The following is a 24,003-nucleotide window of genomic DNA, read 5'->3' on the forward strand; positions in this document are numbered from 1 at the left end:
ACAGAACCTCTGAGTGCAATGGAACTTCCTCCAGGGTGATCTAGTCCTACTTGTCATTGAATAAGAATCCATTCTAAACTACATTCTGCACCCAAAGAGGACATCTAGTCTTTGCTTGAAGACATTAAGCCAGCTCTTTCCATTGGGTAGTAAATTAGACATCTTTACGGGCTAGAACAACCAACCATTTGCCTCAACAACCTTATAGAATGAAAAAGTGCATTTAAATACTATAATAGACACTGGATACCAGAAAACAAAGAAGCTGTCACCTATTCCTTTTGGTTATGACAACAGGAACTTGAAAGCATGCTCAATTTCGAATAAATGAGAGCCGACTATATTTCTTCTCTCCAACTACATTAAGGGATTTGCTACGGCACTTTAAAAATGATTTTTAGTTATCATGTGATCTGAAACAATACTAGTAAAACATATTTCCCTTCTCTGGACAGCAACTGAGCTCAGTGAACATTATTATTCTCTTGAGAGTCTATTTGAAAGCAGCGCAAATCTATGTTTCCCGATCATCTCATGGTAAACAACATTAGCTTTTCCTGGGCTTTAAAAGTTGATGCCTTTTTCGAAACATTTATCAAAGTGAAAAACAGTTTCTCTCCTCCTCAAGAAAATGCTCTATAAATTCCTTCAGTACGCAGATCAATAACACAATTGACTTCCGAGATAGTCTTCTTGACGTCTACCCTAAAAGAAAGCAACTTTTCGCTTACCATTTAAAACCAACTGAATGTATCAGCCTGGATTATATAATCAATAATAAATATAATAAATTATATAATAAAAAAGACTATAACACATATACCAAAGGTCCCATGGAGTTAAAAGTTGCTATAATGTCTTGGAAGGACTTAGTCTCTGGGCTTGCTCTGAATAAACATGTAACCTCCCTGTTTATTAAGTTTACTTTTTTCCAGTCACTCTCCTCCCATACCAACTTGAAGAAATAAATGAATATGAAAATGCTAAGAGAATAAGCTTTCAACCACAGAACTAAAGGAAAAACTCAGTAGAAGGGAGTCATGAGTTACATTTGTGCTGAATAGATTTTTGGGAGTCCGATTTCTGAGAATCTTTCCAGGTTTTCCAGAAGATGGCTGGGTAGCCTAAAGAAAGTGGACTTCACTGGAGCCCCTGAGATTGCAGCCAAACCCAGGTAAAAATTTGGATTTATTTACATTACTGAGAGGAGATATATGGTCTAGATATATAGTCCCTAAAATCTCCAGCAAATTTTTAACAGTCTGCAAAAGTTTTCCAACAAAAGGTCTTACTTTTAGGATACAACCTAAACATCTTAAAAATTTAAATCCTGATGACCTCTTCTTTGTCTCAAGTCTTTCAGGCACTTTTTTGAAGTCCAGGTCTCACTTCTTGAGCTTCTGAGGAGCTGAGCTTACAGAGTGCTGGCTGATCAGTCCATAGTAGAGAATTGACACGTTACCCATCTAGAACATCATTTGTTCAGGTTGGGAAACCATCAACTATAAGATAGCTTAAAGTCTATTTCAAAGCCCAACAGCCCACGAAAGAAGGCAATCCAAACATCCAGAAATGGACCATTTTCAGGTAACTTAGCAAACCCATCCAAACCTGAAAATGACAGAATCGGGCTAATTGAGGGCACAAATGTCCTGTTGCTGCTCTTTTCCCCTGCAGTTATCTAGGCTGTCATAACTTATTCATTCCTATACACGTATAATAAATATTCTAAGATAACTAGGCAAGGCTTCAGAAAGACTGGCAAGTGCAATCTCTTTGTTCCTCCTCATCTGCTTATGATACCAATTACATAACTTATAGTGGGCTACCTTGATGAGTGTTTCTAAGAAAGGAAAACACATATAATATCCTCAACAAATTTTGCAAGTATTCAACACGTTTCAAGGCTAGGGTCCCATAAAAATGAAAGCATTTGAATCTCACAAGCTTTACCAAGTTACAAATAGAAGCACTTTTGAATTATGAAAGGAAAAAAGACACAACAAGAACTAAAATACTTTTGTGTTTACTGTGGATATAAGGAAAGAAGGCATAGAATTTTAAAATAGCTACCAGGAAAAAAAAAAATATATATATATATATATTTTTTTTTTTCAATGGCTCCTAGAACTACTACTTGCAGAGGTACTAAGAATATTTATGATTAAGTTAAAGAGTAAGTTTTATGACAACCTTAGCTGTTACTCTGATAGTCTTAGTACCATAGTATCCAGTTTCTGCCACATCCCGGGGAAAAAAGTGCTATTTTAAAGGAAAATTAACTTGTAAATTACAAAAGGTTGATCATCCAACTGGGAAATGCATGGATGATTCCACACAATTTAAGTCATGAAACAATTACATCTTCTCTTTTCCTTCCTTCCATCCATCCAGTAGTGAAGAAGCTGTGAGATGTGGTGGGAAAAGTAGCAGAAACTGAGCCAGTAAATTGAGGTCCGGAGTCCTGGCTCTCCCATGGTGACTATGTGACCCCAAGAAAGAAATCTTCTCTTGCTGTTCCTTAGTGTCTTCTTCAAATATGCAATGTGGGGAATGAATACCACCTAGTATTGTTGTGAAGCTTCCAAGACTTGCACAAGATAGCGCTTTTGTAAAATGTGAAACATGAATACAAAATTGTGCTGACAACAGAATGAAGAAACCCTTATTCATTTTCTATATGACACTAAGCTGAGTTGATGAGATTTCAAAATAACCTCAGCACACTAGAAGAATGGGCAAATGCACAGACATCAGTTTGGAACCTAAAATACATAAACTTCTTCGCACACTTCAAAGCACTCTAGAAATGTCTGCTATTCCTACTCCAGCTGCTGCTCCCGGGAATCTTTTTATGTACATGCACAGGAAATGTTCGGGTCAAAAACTTGTACCTTCCCCCACTGTACCCTTATTTCTGCGTACTTACTACGTGAAGACAATACTGCAAAAATGTGTATTAACAATCCAGATGGGGAAACAGAAATCTGACTTGTAGCAGAAGTTATCATCTAGATCTTAAAAATGGAAAATTAAATATTTTCATGCTTCATGCTCCCTACCTACCCATCTCCAAATAGCTAAATTGTATTTTTTCATCTGTTTTATCCATCTCAGTCTAAACTGTTTAAAAGTGATACAAAGAAAAAGCAAAGGACATATGACAAGCTAGCAGTCTGCATTTATATCATACTAGAGGCAACTCTTTATATAAAGTGCTAAACACCTAGAGTCAGGAAGATCCAACTCATCTGATCAGCTGAGTGATTTTGGCCCAGTCACTTGATCTCTGTCCACCTCAATTTTCTCATCTATAATGGGATCACAACACTTCCCAGATTAATAATAATGATAATAAGATTATGGTTTCCCAGGATATCTGGCAAGGATCAAAAAATGTAAAGAACTTAACAAACTTTAAAGTACTATAACAAGTGCTATTATTATAATTGGTCACTGTTAGAAACTCTGGATAGAGATTTTTAAAAAAATTGAAATGAAAATTTCAAGTCATCTCTTGATTGTTCAAGTAAGGAACATTAAAACCTAACCTTATATTATGCAAGACTTCCCCCCACCAAAAGCTTTTCAGAAATTCTAGTAAGTAGCACAGAGAAGTTTCAGTTCCTGTCAGCCTTCCCTGCGCTAAGGAATGGCCAGGAGGGAGCTGGTAAAGGAGACACAGAAGCGGGGAGTCTCTGGGAAACCCCAGGCTGGATGATCAGCACCAGAGGAGGAGAGAGCTCCCAGGGCTTTTAAAACATAGAACCAGCAAGTCTGAAAATAGAAGTTCAAACCCAGTTTGGACAACAGTACTGAGAGGTGAAGCACATCCTGGCCGAGCTGCTGGGAGGGGGCTTATGAGCAGAGGAATGAAGACCTTCTCCCCCGTGGAACCTCTGGCAAGACGAATATACTCTATAAACTATCCATTTATAGCCAGAGGGCGTCCCAGGCCCCCTCCACTTACAGAGCCAGCGCAAGTGGTTTGTAGGCTCACAGCATGCGGTACGGAGAGGCAGCGTGACAGTGGAGAGAGATCCTGCTTGGAATCAGGAAGACCTGGATTCCAGTCCTGCCTTTGACACATACTGGCTGTGAGACTGTGGACAAGCCACTTGACCTCCTTAATCTTAGTGCCTTCCTCCGAGAGCATCCCCAAATTCCTTTGGAAAGGGAGGTCCTTGAGTCCTGGGGCTGAACTTTGCCTCTATTTGTCTCCTCAGCATTTTGACAGCACCTTCAGCCCGTTTAACTCTTCACGACCCCATGATGGAGTTTTCTTGGCAGATCCTGCAGTGGTTTGCCATTTCCTTCTCCAGCTTTATGCAGGCAGGGGTTAAGTCAAACAGCTAGTAAGTGCCGAGGTCACATTTGAACTCTGATTCCAGACTCAGTATTCCAAGAGGAATTAAGGAAACTGGTTAAAGAAATTAAATGGCAAGCCCTAGGTTAGGTTCAAATCAATTAACTGCAGAGTACAGGATTGAGGAGGCAAATTAAAAAGTTTTGAAACCTTTTTATGAGGGGAAAAGTCACCAAGAGCTGGAACTTCCAAAGTCTTGGAAGCACTGGGTGAGGGGAGCTGATCTAAAGAAGACCTGGGGGTTTAAGAGGGCAGTCACCTTCCCTTCTGTCCGAAGGAAGCCATTGAGTGCCAGGTGGTTTTGTGCTGCAGAGAAGCCCAACCCCTCGGAGTAAGGGCCGGGTGCCACAGGGGAGTCCCGCTGTGCTCTACACTCATCGGATCATAGTCTGGGGGGGTCGGCTCACTTTGGGGGGTGCCTTCTGGGCAGGGCACCGAGAAGCTGCAGAGGGTTCACTGAAGGCAAAGGAGGCAAGGCGATCAGGCACAGATCTGGACTCGGGAGGGCTCCACGGGCCTCTTATGTTTCCTAAGAGGGACCTGAGACACAGCAAGGTTTGCTTGGGCTCACACATCATGATTATTAGAGGTGGGCCTTGGGTCCATCCAGGTCCTCTAATTATAGTCAGGGCCTTGTCCACTATACTCTAATGGAATATAAATGTAGTATTAATACTCCATGTATATGGAGTATCTAATGGAGTATAAATGTAGGAAACTACGCTGAAGGATTTTGGGATGTTCAAACTTGGAGAGAAAGTGGATCAGTGGGAGTAGGGGGAGGGACAAGATGGCTGTCTTCAATAATTTGAAGAACTATCACACAGAAGAGGTTAGATTCCTTCTTGATCTCCAAGAACAGGGACTTGGGACAACGGGGGAGAACTGCAGAAGGAACAATTCCTGAGGAGGAGGAGTCCATGAATGCAAAAGGCTGCTCCTTGACCCACGGGTCTTGTCTATATTGTGCATGAAGGGTCTTTAAAAGTAGGCAGCTTGTAGTGGGGATCCTGTCTCAGCATGGGGAGCACGAGATGGTCTCCAGGATTCCTAAGATGGCTCCCTGTTGCTCTCGCCTTAAAACAAACAAACAAAAACCAAAACAGACCCCACAAAACTAGGGACTTTTTAGCCTGGAGGGGAAGAGAAGACATACATGATGGCAGCCTTCAAAGGCTGTCATGGACATGAGTAAGGTCACCTTTTTTCACCTGGGCAGGATGGGCAGAGGTGAAAAAGCCAACTTTAGCCTGACAGGAGGAACACCTTTCTCAGAATTCCCCCACATGGAACAACCAAGAGCTTGAGGAGTGGAAGCTGGGTGCTTCCTTCCCGAGTCTGACTGAGATCTCTGGGGGCTTTTCCAATCCTGAAAATCAGAGCTTGTCGGAACGACAAGCAAGCTGAATAGATGAGAACCCCGTACAGTGACTGATCTCGGAGCTCTGAGGATGAGGGGATCCAGTTGTTAACGAGATCTGGCTAGCGAATGGTCAGAGGGCCAGGGCAGCAAGCCTGGCTTTCGCTCACCAAAGGCAACCCCAAACCGCATTTCTTTGTGGAAACCCGTCATTTAACTAAGCTCTTGATACAAATCATTCTGACAACAAAAGCTTCACTATTTATCCAATGAAGGCGGCGTTTCCAAAGAGTCGTTTACAACAATTTTCCAAATAACATTTTTGGAAATGCCTGAAGAGCTCGATAATTCCAACTAAAAGTAGCAACTACAAGGAAATGTAGTAAAGCTTATGAACTGCTTTTATTGCACGAGATCAAGGCTGCTTAACATTCTAGTACTCAGAAAAAAGAATGAGTACGGGAATAAGGGAAGCGGATAGAAGTCGGCCATTCATGTTACAAATCAAACCCAAGTGTGCAGCTGCAGTTATAAAAAGCAAAGAAAAGATTAATGGGGCTGCTTCTTCCGCCTTCCCTCACCCAGCTCAGTAATGAGGATTCACAGCTATATATCAATTAGTGAATCAATATGTGCACCAGGTTGTAATTATCAGTAGAGGGATCTGAAGATGATAGAAAAGGGGCAGGTCTCTTGGGAACCTGAACTGGTGTTTAAGCAATGTTTAAAGCTTGAAGTTGCTTTTTCAATTATTACAAGAGCTAACCTGGTTCACGTGCACTGAAAATGTAAGAAACATTATAAACCTGCTTTTTTCTTGGCACTCGGGATTTTTTCCCCTCTTGGTAGCCACATTATTAATATATTAAATCAAATCAGATTTTTGTTGTTAGTGCTCACACAGCTCTTACCAAAATTTATTTTTGCCAAAACATTCATCATTTATCTAAATACACCACAAAGCCAAAGAATGGATTGCCAAAATAATACTTGCCCTCCCTGTTCCCCAAAGCTTCCTGGAGATGCATATATTCTGAGCAATCACTTCTGCCATTTTTACATCTATGTATCTGTTTGCCCAAATGAAAAGGACCGCCAATAAATAATAAGAACTCCCAGACCTTTTGAAATGACCATTTAGAAGCAATCAACAATAAAACAAGTAACCCCAGCTTCCTGGGGAGGCGGCTGAGAAGCAAAGATGAATACTTCTGCTATCTGTACTCCTGTGAGGATTTCAATTACTTTTTCATTCTTGTACCACGTAAAAGAAAGTAGGATGGGGAAACACACACACACACACACACACACACACACACACACAGAGAGAGAGAGAGAGAGAAGATAGTTAAGTGTCAACCTTGGAGAGGCGAAAGCCAGACTCCTTTGTCACACATGGCCCGACGGGGGCTTTGTAGCAGCTCCCAGTCTTTCCAAGTTGCTCTGTCTCACAAAATACCGGTAGACAAAGACAATTACCTCGCAAAAGTGGGGGTCGCCTCCCTCTTAACTGCCCGGTCCAGCCCGCTCCTAGTCCTCGGTCACTGGGCGGGCAGCCCCATCGGCTGAGGACGCTAACTGCTCCCGCTTCTCCGCCTCTCCGGGGCCTGGGATGCCCCACTCCGGTTCCCCCCAGAGAACAGCGCCTCATTCATCTTGTAGCAAGTTAAACAAAACCATGTCAGCTCCGGCTCTCCTCCTGGGGAAGAGTGGGGGGCTCCTCCTGCCCTCCCCACTCAGCGCATGGAGGGGCCATGCTGATTGGGTGCAGCTGGGAGCCAACCAGACAGGTTTTTTCCAGCCTTAGAGCCAGAGTTTTCTTTCATGGCTCTGGGAAGGAGGAAAGGCAGAAAAACTACAGAGTTCAGGAAAAGGAGGAAAGAGTGGATGTTTCCTGGAACCGTCTACCTTCTGGGGCATTCCCTTCTGAGTTCTGGGGGGCTTCAGAAGTGCACTCCAGTCAGATCAAAGGCAATAGCTTCCCCTGCAAGTTAAGCTCTTGGGATTATGCTCCTAAAAATATCCAACTGTCACTTCAACAGAAGCAGCTAGAATCTCTTACCAGAGAGCTTTTGTGCGAAACAATCAGAATGTGAATTTTAATTTAATAAATTCCCAGGAATGAGATTCTAATAATGGGCAAATTCAGGATCATCCGAGGTGGGATTTTTCAAAGAAAGGATCCTGTCTGATCTTGTACTTGTCTGCCAAGCCCATTTTTCAGAGAAGGCATCCTTTGTTTTCAGTGGAGTCAATGCCAGATTTAAAGTGCCTACCCCCACAACACTTTTCCTTTATCAGGATACTGCTACTGAGTTGGCTCCCTCCAGTGCCAGTGGTGACAAAGTAGTGCAAAACCGGCCAAGTGAGAAGCCTTAAAAATGCTTCCACACGGCCAAAAGAAAGGCTGAAAAAAGTAAATCTCAGAGCTCCCCTTCCAATTGTTGACTTTATTCTTTTGAGAGCTCTTTCTCTCTCATTTTTTTTCTCCATTCATTTGTTTCTATGCAGGAATTAGTGACTCAACCATCCATTTCTAAATCTCAGGGAGCTTCTACCAGCCAACAGAACCATTGAGAATGGCAAAGCTGGATTTGAACCTCATTTGTTTAAAAAAAGGAGCAAAAACATATGTAAATAACCAAAGAGATACTCCCTATTTCAAAAATCTATTAATTTCAACCTGATGAGCACCTATGACAATGCAGCCTCATGTAGTAGACAGGGAATGTGACCCTGAGTAAGTTGTTTAACCTAGCCAAGTCTCAGTTTCCTTTCATGGGGATAAAGATACTGAAGTAACCAACCTCAGAGGGTTGTTTGTAAAAACAACCCTCAGGAGGTTGTGAAGATCTAGTGAAATAAAGATACCCAGAACACTTTGCAAACTTTTAGGTGACACAATCCTGAGTAGAGCTGCTATGTCCAAAAAACATTCATCATGGAGTCATCGTGGCCATCCTGGTAATGAGCCTCTAAATGAGCTTTTCACCTCAGATGAAAAACAGGAGTCTAAACCTTTCTGAGCTCAGAAGGGTCTGCCTGGGCTTGTACTCTACTGGTGTGGGTTTCATGAACCTGGCTTGACCTACAAGCAATGATGAGCTATCAGAAGAGACCTTTAGTGGAAGAATTCTGCTAATAAGAAACTTCTGCCAAGTTTCACCCACAAGGAGCATATGGAAAGGCATAGTAAAATTCCCTTTTTAATTCTTGCACTGTCAGAGAGAGGTGACTAACTCCCAGTTTACAATTGTGCTATTTTTAGCTTTTGCTTGGGTAATTGTGTTTGCCGGGAGAAACATGATTTGATCTTGTTGTTCAGTCATGACCAACTCTTTAGGACTTCACAGACCACGGCAAGCCAGGCCTTTCTAACTTTTAAATGTCCATCCAAGTTCATTGTCATTGTTTCCATGACACCATCTACCCATCCCCTTTTGCTTTTGCTTTCAATCTTTTCCAGCATCTGGGTCTTTCCTAGTGAGTCCCGAGTTCTCATTATGTGGCCAAAGTATTTAAACAATTATTTGGCCTTGCAGCGAATAGCCTGAATTGATTTCTTTAAGTATTAACCGATTTGTTCTCCTTGCTGTACAAAGAACTTTCAAAAGTCTTCTCCAGCACCACAATTCCAAAGCCTCGCCTAGCTTTCCAACTCTCACAGCCATACGTTGCTAATGGAAAAACCGTAGTTTTGATTATAGGGATTTGTGTTGGCAAGGTGATGTCTCCACTTTTCAGTTTGCTATCCAGATTTGCCATAGTTTGCTTTCCAAGGAGTAAGTGTCTTTAAATTTCATGGCTACAGTCACCGTCTTCAATAGTCTTTGAGTCCAAGAATATGAAACGCGACACTGCTTCTGTTTCTTCTCCCGCTATTTGCCAGGAAGTGATGGGACCAGTTGCCAAGATCTTACTTTTTTTGATCTTGAGCTTCAAGCTAGCTTTTCCACTCTCTTCTTTTACTCTCACCAAAAATCTTCTTAATTCCTTTTCACTTTATGCCATCAGATGTACAGATTTGAGAGATTGTCGATAATTCTCCTGGCAACTTTAACTCTGGTTTTTGAGTTATCCAGCCTTTTGCACAATGTATTCTGAATATAAGTTAAATAAACAAGATGACAACATACAATCTTGTTGTACTCCTTTTCCAATCTTAAAACAATTGGCTGTTTCATGTTCAATTCAGCATAATGTGGTAGAAAGTGCCTTGACTCTTGAGTCAATCTGGCTGTACCTAAGTATTCATTCCAGCATTCATTAGCTGTGTGATTCTAGCCAACTGACTCATTTAGCTTTCCTTAGCTTTGCTATCTTCATCTACAAAATGGGCTAATAGTAGCAGTACTACCTAGCACAGAATCATATATCGAAAGCTGGAAGTTATCTTAAATGTGAGCCAAATCAACTCCTTCATTTTTATCGATGAAGAAGCTCAAAGGATCGTTATGAATCATGTATTTTGTGATCTGTGCTCTATAGAAAGGAATTACTGATTTATGGGATATCTGTTTCCATACAGAATACATCACTTGTGCAGAAGTGACCCTAACTAGAAAACAGTCCCAAGCATAGAAGCTAGCAAAAGATATCCCAGTAGACAAAGCAAATGTCTCAAAGTCCACGTGTTAAAAGCTCATGAACTTCACTTGTGGGACAGATCATAGCTACTTAAGAATTTTCAAAAGAATTGCACTATTAACAAATGCCAAGTTTCTTCCAAATTATTAAAAAATAAGAAAAATGCAAATCAGAATAACTCTGAGATTCCATTTTTCATCCGAACAAATGGCAAAGATGACAAAATATATAAATTGTCAGTTTTGGAGGGGCTGTGGAACGACCGGTAAGTATAATCTATATACTATTAATGAAGTTGTGAGCTGGTCCAAATACTTCTAGAAACAACTTGGATTATGCTAAAAAGTCACTAAAATGTCCATACCTTTTAACAGAGATCCCACTGCTTGGGCTTAGATCCCAATAAGGTCAAAGTTAGAAAGAAAGGTCCCACATAAACTATTTCATAGCAGAGAACTGGAGACAAAGCTGATGTTCATTGACTGGTGAACTGCTGAACTGCTGAACTAACCAGGGGTTGGTTAGTAACGTAAAGAAGCTTTGCCAGAAAGGATATTCAGAGATATATGGAATCAGATAGAAACAAATATAGAGTGAAGTAGGTAGAACTGGGAAAATGATCTACACAAAGATTACCAGATTGTGAATGAAAAGAACAACAACAACAAAAGGAACCAAGCTCTGTGAAATTGCAATGACCAAACATTTTGGCCCTGAAGAAGAATTGGGGGAAGGGGGCAAGAAAGACGTCCTTTGTTCCTTCCCTTCTTTTCAGAGATTGGGGACCAAAGAATGGGGAGCATGGGATACAGTGGCTGGATTGCAGGACTTCTTTTTCTTTTCCTAATCTATGTTAGAAGGAATGGGTTGCTAGATAAGGAAAATGGTGAGAAATATTCTTAAAGATAAAGGTGATCTGCAAACAAAAGATATTAATAAAATTGTGTTAAATCACACTCAAAAATTAAAAGAACTAGTAATGAACTTAGATGTTATCTATTTCCTCAGGATAAATCAGATTTAGAAAATGTAGATTAGGAAGGGAGATGAGGCTGACAGAGGCAAGCACACTGACAGCAGTGAGCAGTGACAGCTGTCAGTGAGGCAAAAACTATAAAAAGCACCTGCTAAAAGTACAGTGATTTGAGGGAGGGGAGACCTCATTTCAGGGTCAAACAGCCCTGCATGCTTCAGTGACTTATAAGGGTTATCACTTGATACACTACAATTGTTCTTAAAAATCAAGGAAAAATCCAATTATGTTCTGGATGCTCCGTTAACCCCTCCAGCATTTTCTCACAGCCGAGAAATGACTCCAGAGTCCAAACTCTAGCTGGTCCTGTAAGCTGGAAAGGCTTCAAGAATGGGCCCAGACTGAGCGTCTGGTAGCTAAGCACTTTCCTAACGCAATTCAGAGAGACTCGCCGTGAAGAGTTCTCCCAAAACTGGAGAGAGCTCAGCAATGTGTGCAGAAGTGAGGGACTGCGGGTGTGGAACATTGCATACGGGGTAAGGTTCAGATGAGATTCTTGATATAGTCAATTATGTTAATAGTTTTCCTACTGTTGAACCAGCCCTGCATTCCTGATATAAATCCTACTTGGTTATGGTATATTATCCTGGGGATGATTTTCTGTCATCTTTTCGCTGATACTTTATTTAAGATTTTTGCATCAACGTTCATTGGGGGGATTGGTCTGTAATTTTCTTTCTCTGTTTGTCCTACCTGGTTTGGATCAGATGAGACTCTTAAAGCCACGGGCCCTGCCTCTTCTGCGTGAGAGGGTGCTAGAGCATGGAACACATTTTAGAAAGACTTCTATCATTAGTGATTAAAACTAGAGGGATGGAGCTTGAAGGAATAACCCTCAGCTGTTTGGAAAATTCAATTATATACAAAAATCATATTCCCTGATACTACATCAGCGATGTCTTTGCTATAGAAACAGTCTCTGTTATGACGGGATTGTACCTGATTATCGTCCCTCTCCTGCCCTCCTCGCCACTAAACTGTCAGCAGCTTTCAGGTGTGTGCTGATCTCAAATAACGAACCGACAAAACCTCCACGTATAAAGTTATCTTTAGTCCGAATGAGGGGGGAACACCTCTAGAGAACGATATCAGCAAGAAATGAATCAAAGCCCTTTCCCCTTTCTCGAAAACCTAAGTGAAAATACAATCCACCTCCAATGTCCCCAAATAGCTCAGAAAAATCCATTGTAGCTCCTCCAGACCTGCATTTTAACCGGACAATAAGGGCTACGTTCTGTTTCCTTGGGCGTGGACCACAGCCACAATCCAATTTCAATTTGATTAGATGGGTATGAACTTTTAAGCAAGGAAGTCACGGGGCCTTCACGAGATCGCGTTCACGCTCCCGACCCGTTAGGGAACACGACGCAGTACCTGAATGGGGAAACGTGAACCAGAGGGGATGGAAAACCCAAAGGCAAAAAGCCTTTTCGGTTTACGGAGGCCATCAACGGCCGCTACGTGACGCAGCTGGTCACGCCGGAAAGGGCCCGGCTCTGGCAGCCCGGTCCGGTGCCGATCCCGGTGCCGCAGCTCCTTAGCTGGGGAGTCTGGCGTGGAGATCCCGGGCCAGGCCTCGGATCCTTTTCCAGCTTGAGATCCAGGCGCCTGTGCCTAAGGTCTCCACCTTTACCTCACCTCAAAGGAAGCCTGGCTCCCGCCGAGGCCCAACTCCAGGCTCCGGGTCCGGAGGCTTAGCCACACCAACGCCCGCTCACCGACTCCCGCGCCCCTCGCTGTGGCGTCCGGTACCGGACGGAAGCCCGGCCCTGCACGGAGCGGGAGCCCGCACAGCCGGCCCAACTACCCCGGCGAACCCCGAGCGCTGGCGCTCGCTCGAGAAGGGCGGGCGGGGAACGGCCACCGGGAACGGTCACCGGCGGACGATCCCACTGGGCGCCAGGACGGGGGAATGAACGCGAGGACCCCCACGCCTACGTCCACCCTCCCCGGGCTCCGCCCGCCTGTGGGAAGCCGGAGGCGAGCACCAGGAGCCCCTCAGAATCAGCCGGCGAAGCTGCCCCGGGCCAGAACCGTAAGTGCGCCGAGATCGGGCAAGGGAGGGACTCTTACTGCGGAGCCGCCTGCTTCCCCAGGCGCGGGGCTGGTGACAGAGGGCGGGGGTCTCCTCCCCGCTGAGCCGCTCAGTTTTAGAAAGTTTCCCTCCTTCCTCCATACACGTGGGCCCAGCTAAGTAGGGTGGGATCCGTGCTTTCTGCCAGAGGCTCCCCGCGCCACGGCGGCCGGGCCGGGGCTTCCTAAGATTGAATGGCTGGCTCGCAAGGGCTTTTTTCCCTATGGGTTTTGTTTTCCCCTGGGGCAATTGGGGCTAAGTGACTGGCCCAGGGTTACTCCAGCTAGGAAGCGTTAAGTGTCTGAGGCCGGATTTGAACTCGGGTCCTCCTGACTTGGGGCCGGCACTCTATCCACCGCGCCATCGGCTCCCGGGTTTTCTCTTAAAAGAACAAAAGTGATTTTGAGCAAGCCCCAAAGATCCGGTCCCTTAATGGCGGCTTGCTGGTCCCTCACAGACATTCAGAATGACCACGGCCAGTCTCATTTCCGCACAGACCCGGAGGAGAAGGAAAGCGAGAGAGAAAACGTCCCGGAGGAGCAGGTGGTCACTGGCCCGAGGGCCAGAGGCTTAAAGGAGGGATAAAAGCGGTCACAGCAGAAGCCCACTGTGAGACGCTGTTTCCTGTGTGGTGTCAGAGCCCCGGGAGATGGATGGAGGCTATTACTCTAATGCCCATTTTACAGGGGGGGAAGCTGATCCTCACGGATGCCCCAGGATCACAGAACTAGCAAATGGTAGCCCGAGAGAGCCCCAGCCCGGAGGCCTCTGACCCGACTCACGCCTCCGAGCCGGGTTCTCGCCTTTACTACTTCCGGGCTCACTCCCAAGTTTTGAGCCCGCAGTTTCAGAACAGCCTCAGGTTAAACAGGCCCATTTAAGCAATCGTGGTCCCTCGGCTCAGCTCCATCTCGCTCCCCCCATCTCCGACTGCTCCATGGGAGACACCTTCAAACCGGATCCCTCCTCCCAGAGCCCGCGCTCCTGTGACTTTTGTAAACAAGGGGTCATCCTCCGTCCCGCATCCACTACTCGCCTCCAACCCGGGGCCAAGTTCTGGAGACTCCTATCTCGGATCTTTCCCATCATCCCCTCCCCCCGACGCTGTCCAGACCCGCCACCGCCTCCCTGCCCCGCTGCAATAGCTGTCGGGACTCCGGCCTCTGATCGCCCCAGCTTGGGCTCCTCGTTCACTCCTCGGCCAAAGGGACCTCCCTAAAGCCCCCCCAGGAAATTCAGTAGCAGCTTTTAGTTCTAGGATCCTGACCTCGGGGTGCCTACAAATTTAACCTCCGTGCTTCTATGAGGCTTCCTAGGGGTTTTTCATTATTAGGGGTAAGAGAGACAGGAAATGGGGCTTCCCTTTATTCCCTACCTCCCTTAAGTCCCGTCTCCCTATTTATTGACTTAGGCCAAATTGGGATAAAGAACCACAAAAAGGTAAAATAATGGGAGAGGCTTTGGGTATACCCAGGACTCAAGTACCGCCGTCAGCATTAGAGAGGAAAACTTGGGTTTCCGGGGAGGGGGGGGGCAGAGGTAGGGAAGAAATGGGGCCTTATGTCCTCTTTATTTATTGGGATTTTCTTTGTCTTCACGTCAGACTTCAAACTCCTAGTTTTGAGGCACTGTCACTTTGGATTAACTTTTTAAAGCACTTTTTTTTTTATTAAAGTAAATGGAATTCACCCAGATTTTGTCAACTGCCACAGACAAATGTAAAGTGAAAGAGTTGCCTTCTTTAAAACCTTCTTTAAGTAAAACGAAACCCATTAATCTTTTTTAAATTAATTAATTAATTAAAGCTTTTTATTTACAAGACAGATGCATGGGTAATTTTTCAGCACTGACCCTTGCAAAACCACCTGTTCCAACTTTTCCCCTTCTTCCCCTCCCCCCCCAAGATGGCAGGCAGACCCACACATGAAACCCATTAGTCTAATTAAGCTAATCATGGCTAACCTCTACATAATGCTGTATGATTTGCAAAGGAAGACACCTGTTACTTTATATGATCGTTCCAATAACCTTGGGAGGTGGATGCTATTGTTACCCCCATTTTACAGATGAGGATGCTGAAGCACACTGAAGTGAAATGACTTTAGTTCTAGAGTCACACAGCTAGGAAGTGTCTGAGGTTGGATTCAAATTCACATCTTTCCAATTCCAAGTCCAAGGCTCTTATTACAATTCGTTGTTTCCTAATTTCTTTTTAAAAATAGATTTTGTTGATTTCCTTTATCTTTATAACATCCATTTTTTAGTACTTTAATCAAAGTGTGGTATCTAGCGTGTCTTTGCATTAGATTTAAAACTTCCAGCTGGGTGAGACAGTGCCACTCTGAATTAAAAAATAATTTTAGCAATTCTCTTTGTGGTGGCAACGAATTGGAAAGTGAAGGGATGCCCATGGATTGGGGAATGGCTGAACGAACTGTAGTACGTGAGTACGATGGAAGACTATTGTGCCGTAAGAACTGAGGAGGCGGCAGATTTCAGAAAACCCTGGAAAGATTTACGTGAACTGCTGCGAAGTGAAGTGCGCAGAACAGGAGAACTTTCCACGGAGGGACAGCAGTATCGTGCCACGATCAGATGAATTGACTCATTCTAGCAGGACAAGGATCCAAGGCAACGGCAAAGGACTCGGGATAAGAAACTCCATGCATCCTCAGAGAAAAAACTCAGAATCTGAATGCAGACCAAAGCATGTTAGTTTTCATTTTATGTTTTTTTCAGTATGTTTTGGAAGATCTGTGTTTTCTTTCAAAACATGAGTAATATTTAGGAAATAAGTTTTGCATGACTGCACATGTGTAATCTGCTTGTCATCTCAGGGAGGGGGAAAGGAGGGAAGGAAGGAGAGAATTTGGAACTCATTTTTAAAAATGAACATTAAAAATTATTTTAAACATGTAATTGGGAAAAAAATAAAGTATCAAGTGGGGAAATTCAAGCAGAAATACAGTGGAGGGGGAAGCAGGAGTTAGGCTTTCTAATTTTTGATGTATCACTAACCAATCAGTAAACTGCAGACAGACACTAGAGCTCACTTCCCCCAGGATGTCCTCCTTGACTTGAAGTTAGTCCTACCTTGTATTGCTATATCCTCTGTTCTTGAAGCTTTTTTTTTTTTTTTTAAACGTACCAACATGCCGTCTCTATAACAGGCTCAATGCAACAAATGTTCATTGAGTATCTACTAAAGCAATGGGGGACAGACAAAGTAAACAAGATCTACCTTAGTTTTACTCTAATAATACTTAAGATTAAATAGATTTGCAAAATATATGAAAATTATGTATATTTCATATAATATATTCATAATAATGTATATATAAAATATGAAAAAATATATTTTTCATACAAAGAAAGCATATGGCCTCGATTTCCTGCTTTCCAGAAAAGCCAGTATGCTTTCAGGGACACCTCGCCAAATAAGTGTGTTTGTGTTCATGGACCACACACGTTTGCGTGTCTGAATCTCATCAAATTCCTGAAAGGCCCAGACGGACCCGGGATTTCAGAGATATGGCTGTTCCCTGATCGCGTCTGACCACACCTTCTCATGCCTTCTCTCTCATGCAGGTCCCTCACAAGTTCACAACGTGAGATTTACTCAGTATCGCTCGGTTTGGGGGTTTAGAATAAAGGGCGCCAAGTCTACACATACTTCATTTGTTCCTAGTAAAAGCCCAGTCCAAGGTAGGGATTCAGTGCTAGCTGAATGAACTTGGCCAAAGATAATCAAATCTCCTGCCAGTTTCTCTGAAGGTTACCATGACAACTCGGGAGCCGATCCATCAATGGATTTTCCCAACCTTGTTTCGAATCCCATTTTTCCTGGGTAACTTTAGCCAGGCCTCGGCTCCCACTGATCCTTAGTTTGTCCTCATATTTGAGATGAGGAGGCTGGGCTGAGGGTCTCTGAGGTTTATCTCTCAGTCTGGGAATTCCACCAATGTGGGAACGGGTTAACGTGACTTCTCAGGGTCAGATGGTCATTCGATCCAAGCAACTTTTTCTCTGGTAGCATTACAAGGAGTCGGGCAGTTGCAGGACAACTCCATTTTGGCATTTTAAGAAATTTCAGCTAATACAGAAGTAACAAAAAGGAGAAGAATCACTACCCACTCAATTTCAGACCTGCTTTGTTAATTAGTGGGTGTAAAGCTATGGTATAATTTCATTAATTTATTCCTCATTAATTAAAGACCTTTGAAAAGCTCAGGAGATAGACTTGGTAATTCCAAATGCAGACAGTGTTAGAGCTTTGGGAAATCTAATAAAAATCACGATAGCGATAGTCTTTCTGAATACGTAATAGTTCTCATTGGGATCGGATTTCTGGCACTAGAAGAAAGTAGAAATTAATCTTATTTTAATAGGTGAAGAAACTGAGGTCTAAAAGAAATGCTCCCTCACCTCTAATTCAATTTTAAAAATTCACTAAATACCCTGGTGTACAGAGGGCTATACTGAGTAATGGGACAGATAAGGTACCTTCTTATATTGGAGTGTATACGGGTCTAATTAGGAGAGACCGAAGGAGAATCCGGGTTTCCCGACTCCATCTATGACTTATGAGCAAAAGTCCAGATAGTGGAGAGAAAGCCATGCATTGGGAGTGTTCATTGTCAGGGAGCTCTTGTTTACCACAATGGAATGGCCTGGCCCTTTAAATTCAGAAATTAGACCCATGAATGCTGAAGCAGAGACCCCAAATACCATTCAAAGAGCACAAGCACTAGTGGTAGCTTGTGAGCGATGTGCTAACGCCAATGGATCTCAAGCAATACCTCCCTTTGGGAAAGGAATAAGGTATACAAAGAATACATACACACACACACACACACACACACACACACACACACACACACACACACAGCAAGCATTCAGTGAATGCTACCAAAGGGAAATTTTAACATTTTATTCATTCATTTGATGAGTACTTATTGAGTACTTGCTGGATACAGAGCTTATGATATATTTTTCATTAAGCTAGATGACAAGTCAAGAAGTTGCTAGAATTAATATAAAATGAATTAGTTTAAACTAAAATGAATGTTTAGGAGCTGGGGGAGATAAAAAATTTATAAAAGACAGCTCCTTTTCTTTCCTAAAACTTAAAATCTAGCAAGAGGGCAAATTAGAGTTACAATGCCTAGTATTGCCTGATAGTATTACTATGTGAGATCAGACGGAAAGGCAAATCAGGGAAGGCGTCACAGAAAAGGTGACGTTTGTGTTGAGCTTTAATAGATGGACCCGGCTTTGTTAAGTAAAGAGGAGGAGAGAGGATATTCCATAGAGAAAAACAAAACATGAGAAAGTGTTTAAGGAAAGAATATAGTAGGGAAGGGAAATCCACAGCAGGCACACAAGGGAATGCTTCTCAAGTATTTGAAAGCTCCTTAAGATGAGTTCTCTTGAATAATTTAGACATTTCTCTTCCTCCTCCTCAATCTTGTTCATGCTACAAATCTGCTTAGAAAAAGATCCTCGTCCCCAGATCTTGCTAAGAGTGCAGTTTGCTTTCTTGTCTGAAATGATCAAAACTCCAAATTAGTAGTATCTAAATTAATGTTTTAACACATCCTAAACTACAATCATTAAACTGAAAATGACACACATGGAAGCAGGTCTTTCTCTTAAGGTGTTAAATAATTCTGTTTTGCTGACTATGCCCCAGCATACAACTGAGCCCCAAGCACAACAGACTACCTCCCGCCACTCATGCGTCTGGCTCCCAAGGACCAGGGACTCTGTAACTACCCCTAGTACAAGTGGATTTAACACAACTATTTAATGGTACCATTACAAGCAGGAAGAGATCCAGACATACTTTCATGTTTCTAGTAAGCTTTGAGACAAAAGAGTTTTAAAATCTATAGAGGACTAAATCCAATGAATATTTCTGCTACTTTATTACACATCTAGGAAATCAAGTGTTTGTCTGGAATGTATAATTTCACTTTACATATACAAAGCGTGTTATTCTTAACTATTTGGCGTGGATGTGGGTTTCTTCACATGATTATTGGATGGATATCTGGACTGATTATTCAAAAATACTATTGATTTGACCTGTTTTTAAATGGATTTCCAAGCTTCTAGATTGATCCAATCAATAAATGTATTATTTTTCTCAATAACAGACTTATATAGCACTTGGAGGTTTACAAAACACTTTCCTTGAAGCAGCTGATTGAGCTAGGTAGCACATGTATACAGCTTGCATAGATTCATTTTACAGATGAGGAAAGCAAAGGCCAAAGTGGTTAAGTGATTTATCCAGTTAGAGGAAGATTTTGGCCTTGCACGCAGTTCTCACTGCAAGATCAGCCACCTTTCTTCCACATTAAGCTGTTTTAATTAAAAGAGTCAAACCAATTTCTGTTGGAACCCACTTCCAAGTATCAAATTTCTCAAAATTCGCCGCCCTGCTTTTTACACGATACTCATTGTTCTCTTGATATGACCATGAATGGCGTTCATTGTGACTCTCTTGAAATTGCAACCAATGAGAAAAATAAAAAGGAGATGCATCTGAAGTCTTCGATTGTGGGGAAAAGGACAGAGTAATGGAGGATTACTCTATTTTGCCTATTTTAGGAATGACAAAAAAAATTGGCCATTTGAACGTTTATCGAGCCGAGCACTTTAAAAAATCTTTATATTTTATCCCCACAATAACTAGGTGCTATCTCATCTCCATTTTGCAAATGAGAAAGCTGAGGCAGACAGTTTGCCGAGAGTCACACAGTATTAAGTGTCTTAAGGCTGGACTTGGATCCAGGGCGTCCTCACTCTAGGTCTGGCATGGCCCCCCACCCGGTGGCCTCATTCTTCTTCAGATTGCACTCCTGAATCCCAGCTTTCCTCTCCAAAGTCCCAGAAAATCTGTTCATCTTGGAAGCTCATTGTACACTGGACTCCGCGTGAGGGAAACAGCCTCCATCCCTGTGAGCTCTCTCCCTCTGACTGGTTCTCTTTCCTCTCCAGGCTCTTTTCTCAAGAAAGACTTCTGTTTTTTCTTATGATAGGGGGCATTCAACAACACTCAACCAACACTGACTTATTTTTGCTGAGGCAGTTGAGGTTAAGTGACTTGCCCAGGGTCACACTGCTAGGAAGTGTTAAGTTTGAACTCAGGTCCTCCTGACTTCAGGACTGGTGCTCTATCCACGGCACCACCTAACTGCCCTTCAGCCAACATTTATTAAGCGCCTATATGTACAGAGCATTATCCTTTGCTTTGGTAGAGAGACAAATAACTTTAAGGGACCTATAATCTGGAAGGACTGTAAACCACATACATTCACAGAGTACAACTTAGATCTAGGATCTATGTACAGAGGAAAAAATGGAAAGTCGTGTTAAGACAGATGGGTGACAGATTATTTTCAGGTTTGTTTGCTTTTCTTTTGGGGGGAAAAGTTGGAGACGGTTTCATGGAAGAGGGGACTTGTTGAGCTGGTACTTCAGAAAATGGGTATATTTGCTACAAAGCTTTTTTTTCCCCCCTCCTAGTGAGGCAAAAAGGAAGCGAAAGAAAAGAAATGCTGGTTGATTAAAAAAAGAAATCAAAAGAGATAGTTAGCACATAAGATGGGGGTGGGGGAGCGTAGTATTGCTAGCATTTGGGAACTAAGGGTGCATGTGCGAAAATACGGGGTATGTTCTAAGCATGGCAGCTAGCCTGGTTTGGCTACAGCAGCGGTAGATGGGGTTTGAAGGTGGGAAGGAGAGAATCAGGCTACTGAGGTAGGTTGGAGTCTGATTTTAAAGATAAGGAAGCTCATGAGAGGCTTAAAGAAAGAAGTCAATAGGGAATACATAATCACAAAGGGGATGGAGCAGGAGGATCCAGAGAAGCGTGGACATCTGCTCACCAAGAAAGGAGAGCGTGGAAACTGACAGCTTTCCCTTTGGAAAGCTCTGAATGTTTGTGAACCATACCGGCCCAGCTGGCTGCCTCAGAGAGTTTTTCTGCCTTTCAGAGAGACAAGAACTCGTTGCTCCTGGAACATCAGATATTAAAAATACAAAAGAATACCAACAGATCATTTCCATGGTGCAATGTGTGCAACGTGATGATAAATCCATAAGTGAAATATTCTAAATACTCTAGCTAAGGGAGACTAATGCTTAAAAATTATTCCAGGATTCTTCTGAGATGTAATATTTACTAAAATAAAGTGGAGAGTAATTCTTTCTTATTTATATATTCTGAACTTACTTTCCCCATTGTGATATTATAAAGGGAGGCTTTACTGAAAAACCCTCCATAGACAGATTCATGGGTCTATCCATGGTGCATGGGTTCTGTTACCAAATTAGCTTTAGCATAACCTGGGGTTTGTGAACTGGTTTATACAAAAATTAATATTTCATAAATGGAGTTCAATGTAATTGGTTTCTTTTGAAATCCAATGTATTGGATTTTATACATTTCAAAAAATCATTCCGAGAGGGGTTCCACAAGTCTCTCTGAGCTGCCAAAGGGGTCCATGACCCCCAAAAAGATTAAGCACTTTTGCTTTAAAAGGATTAGCCAGGCAGGATTTATCACGCTTCAGAGAAGCGAAGTATCTGTTTTCCAGACTAGTACAACCATTACAGGTACACCCAATAATATGATTTTTGAAGCAGAGTTGATGACTGTGAAAGCCAATGATCCTTTATCAACTAACCACTCCAAATAATATTTTAATGCTTAAATTGAGATGCTAAATCTGGCATGGGGCTAGAGCCCAGGAGACTTCAGTCCAAGCAGGGGCTCGCTCGTCTGTCAGAAGACAAGCTCTACTGAGCACAAATGAGGAGTAATTGCCTCTTTCTCTCAGGCAACGGGCTCGGAAATGTGAGGATACATTGTTGTTAGCACTATAAGCCTTTTGTTAGGAAATGTCAATATTTTAGAGCGTCCCCACTCCAGCACACGGAAGTCACACTGTTTACATACAAACGAGAATGTTGTCTGCTCTCCTGAATAACTTGACTTGTGACAGGAGCTGTCACTGCTTACTAAAGAGCCCCAAATTGGGCCCATAAATATCTGAAGCAATCATTTCCTTCAGGCCGCTGCACCTTATGGAAGGAAACTGATCTCATTAGTACCCACTATGTGCCTGCTGCTGTTCGAGGTGCTGAAAAAAAGTACACAGGAAACAACATATGCATGAAAATAAAAATACCGAATATCTGCAAGATAGGGGTCTAGAAATTAACAGGAGGGAAATCGGGATCACCTTTTGGTGTTGACTTGAAGAGTCTAACAGATTGAGGAGATGGAGTAAAAGGAGTATATTCTAGGAAGAACAGGAGAAAGATGAGATAACGTTATATACAGGAATGGCAAGAGGGCCAATTGGGTGAATTGTTCAAGAACAATATGGAACGACAAAGCCAGATAGAATCAACTTTTGGGAGATCTGTTTGATGGTCATGTGATGGATGGAAGAGGAGAACTCCCAAGAAAAGGGCACCAATGAGAAGGTCACTGCAATTCTCTAAGAAGAAAGGAGATGTGGGCTTGAGTAGTCGGGGTGGTGACTGGGTAAGTGAAGGGAAGGAGCTAACAGACAAATGGATAGGGAGTCAGGAGAGCAAAGGAAAGGGAAGAGTGCCTTTGGGGTTGGGAACTTTTAAAGGGAATAATAGTGGTGATTTCAAGAGATACACAGAAGTTAGGAAAATGCAAGGGTGGGGACAGAGAGAAAGATAATGAATTTTGTTTTGGAATACCGACTTGGAGGCAAAGAAATTGAGAATGCTGGTTTTGTTCATTCATCCATTCAACAAATGTTCAACAGACTACTCTGTGCTACTAAGCCCTAAGGGCGGATATCTAAGAGGCACTTTCTAGGATTTTTGAGCCATTTCTTTAGTTCCCACAATGTTTTTTATTATAATGATGCTCTAATAGATAAATCTACTGTAATCTTACTGGGTAAGTCCTAGGCTAAGCAAAATTCATTCCAAAAATCTATGGTTACATTTCCTAGAATTCTTGGCAACTGTCTAGATGAGCTGCTTTCTGAATTGTTGCCAAACTATCGTTCCCTGGGCCTTTGGACAGTTAATGAGTATGTATGAATCTTCTCCAGTTCTTGGGATGACAGGCTCTACTTTGATATCCCTCGGTTTCCATATGTGCTGTTGCTTCTTTGCCAGAGAGACATAATTATTTTTTATAATTATAAATTCGTATTATTTATTGAGCACTAACATATCAGATGTCATAACATCTTTTGAGATGAAAAAAAAATAATAGAAGTCAAGGAGTTTAAGCATCATTTACTCTAAGCAAAAGCACAAGGACAATGGACTCATGTCTCAATAGAGGTCATTTCTAGGATACTATGTCTAGTATAGAGATTATGAATGATTGCTGAGCTATTACTAGAAATATTTCAAAAATCATGGAACATGATGGGAGAAGCATGAAAAAAATGGAGAAAGAACAAATGCCCCAATTTTGAAAAAAGGGAAAAGAACAAAAGAGTGAAACTATAAGCCAACAAGTTTTAATTTAATTCAATTTAATTCAATTTAATTTTAATTCTAGAATTAATAAA

The 24,003-nt window shown here is 42.5% G+C and overlaps 1 protein-coding gene across 8 annotated transcripts in view; it reads right to left on the minus strand.

The window, feature by feature from the left end:
* The window catches only part of APBB2 (amyloid beta precursor protein binding family B member 2), a 374,634-nt gene that overhangs the window by 30,970 nt on the left and 319,661 nt on the right, over positions 1 to 24,003 (minus strand). Inside the window, exon 1 of one of the 8 annotated variants that reach the window (XM_051964467.1) lies at positions 12,985 to 13,376. The exons of 6 other annotated variants lie outside the window; for them this stretch is intronic. Coding sequence is in view for 1 of the 2 variants with exons in the window: in XM_051964463.1 (XP_051820423.1) it covers positions 12,721 to 12,794 (74 nt within the window). In the remaining variant the exon portion in view is untranslated. Of the gene's footprint in view, positions 1 to 12,720; positions 12,933 to 12,984; positions 13,377 to 24,003 lie in introns of those variants that run through there. One more of the 8 variants, XM_051964463.1, reaches the window with a different exon arrangement.

Source organism: Antechinus flavipes, chromosome 6, assembly GCF_016432865.1.
Source record: "Antechinus flavipes isolate AdamAnt ecotype Samford, QLD, Australia chromosome 6, AdamAnt_v2, whole genome shotgun sequence".
NCBI classification, from domain to species: domain Eukaryota; kingdom Metazoa; phylum Chordata; class Mammalia; order Dasyuromorphia; family Dasyuridae; genus Antechinus; species Antechinus flavipes.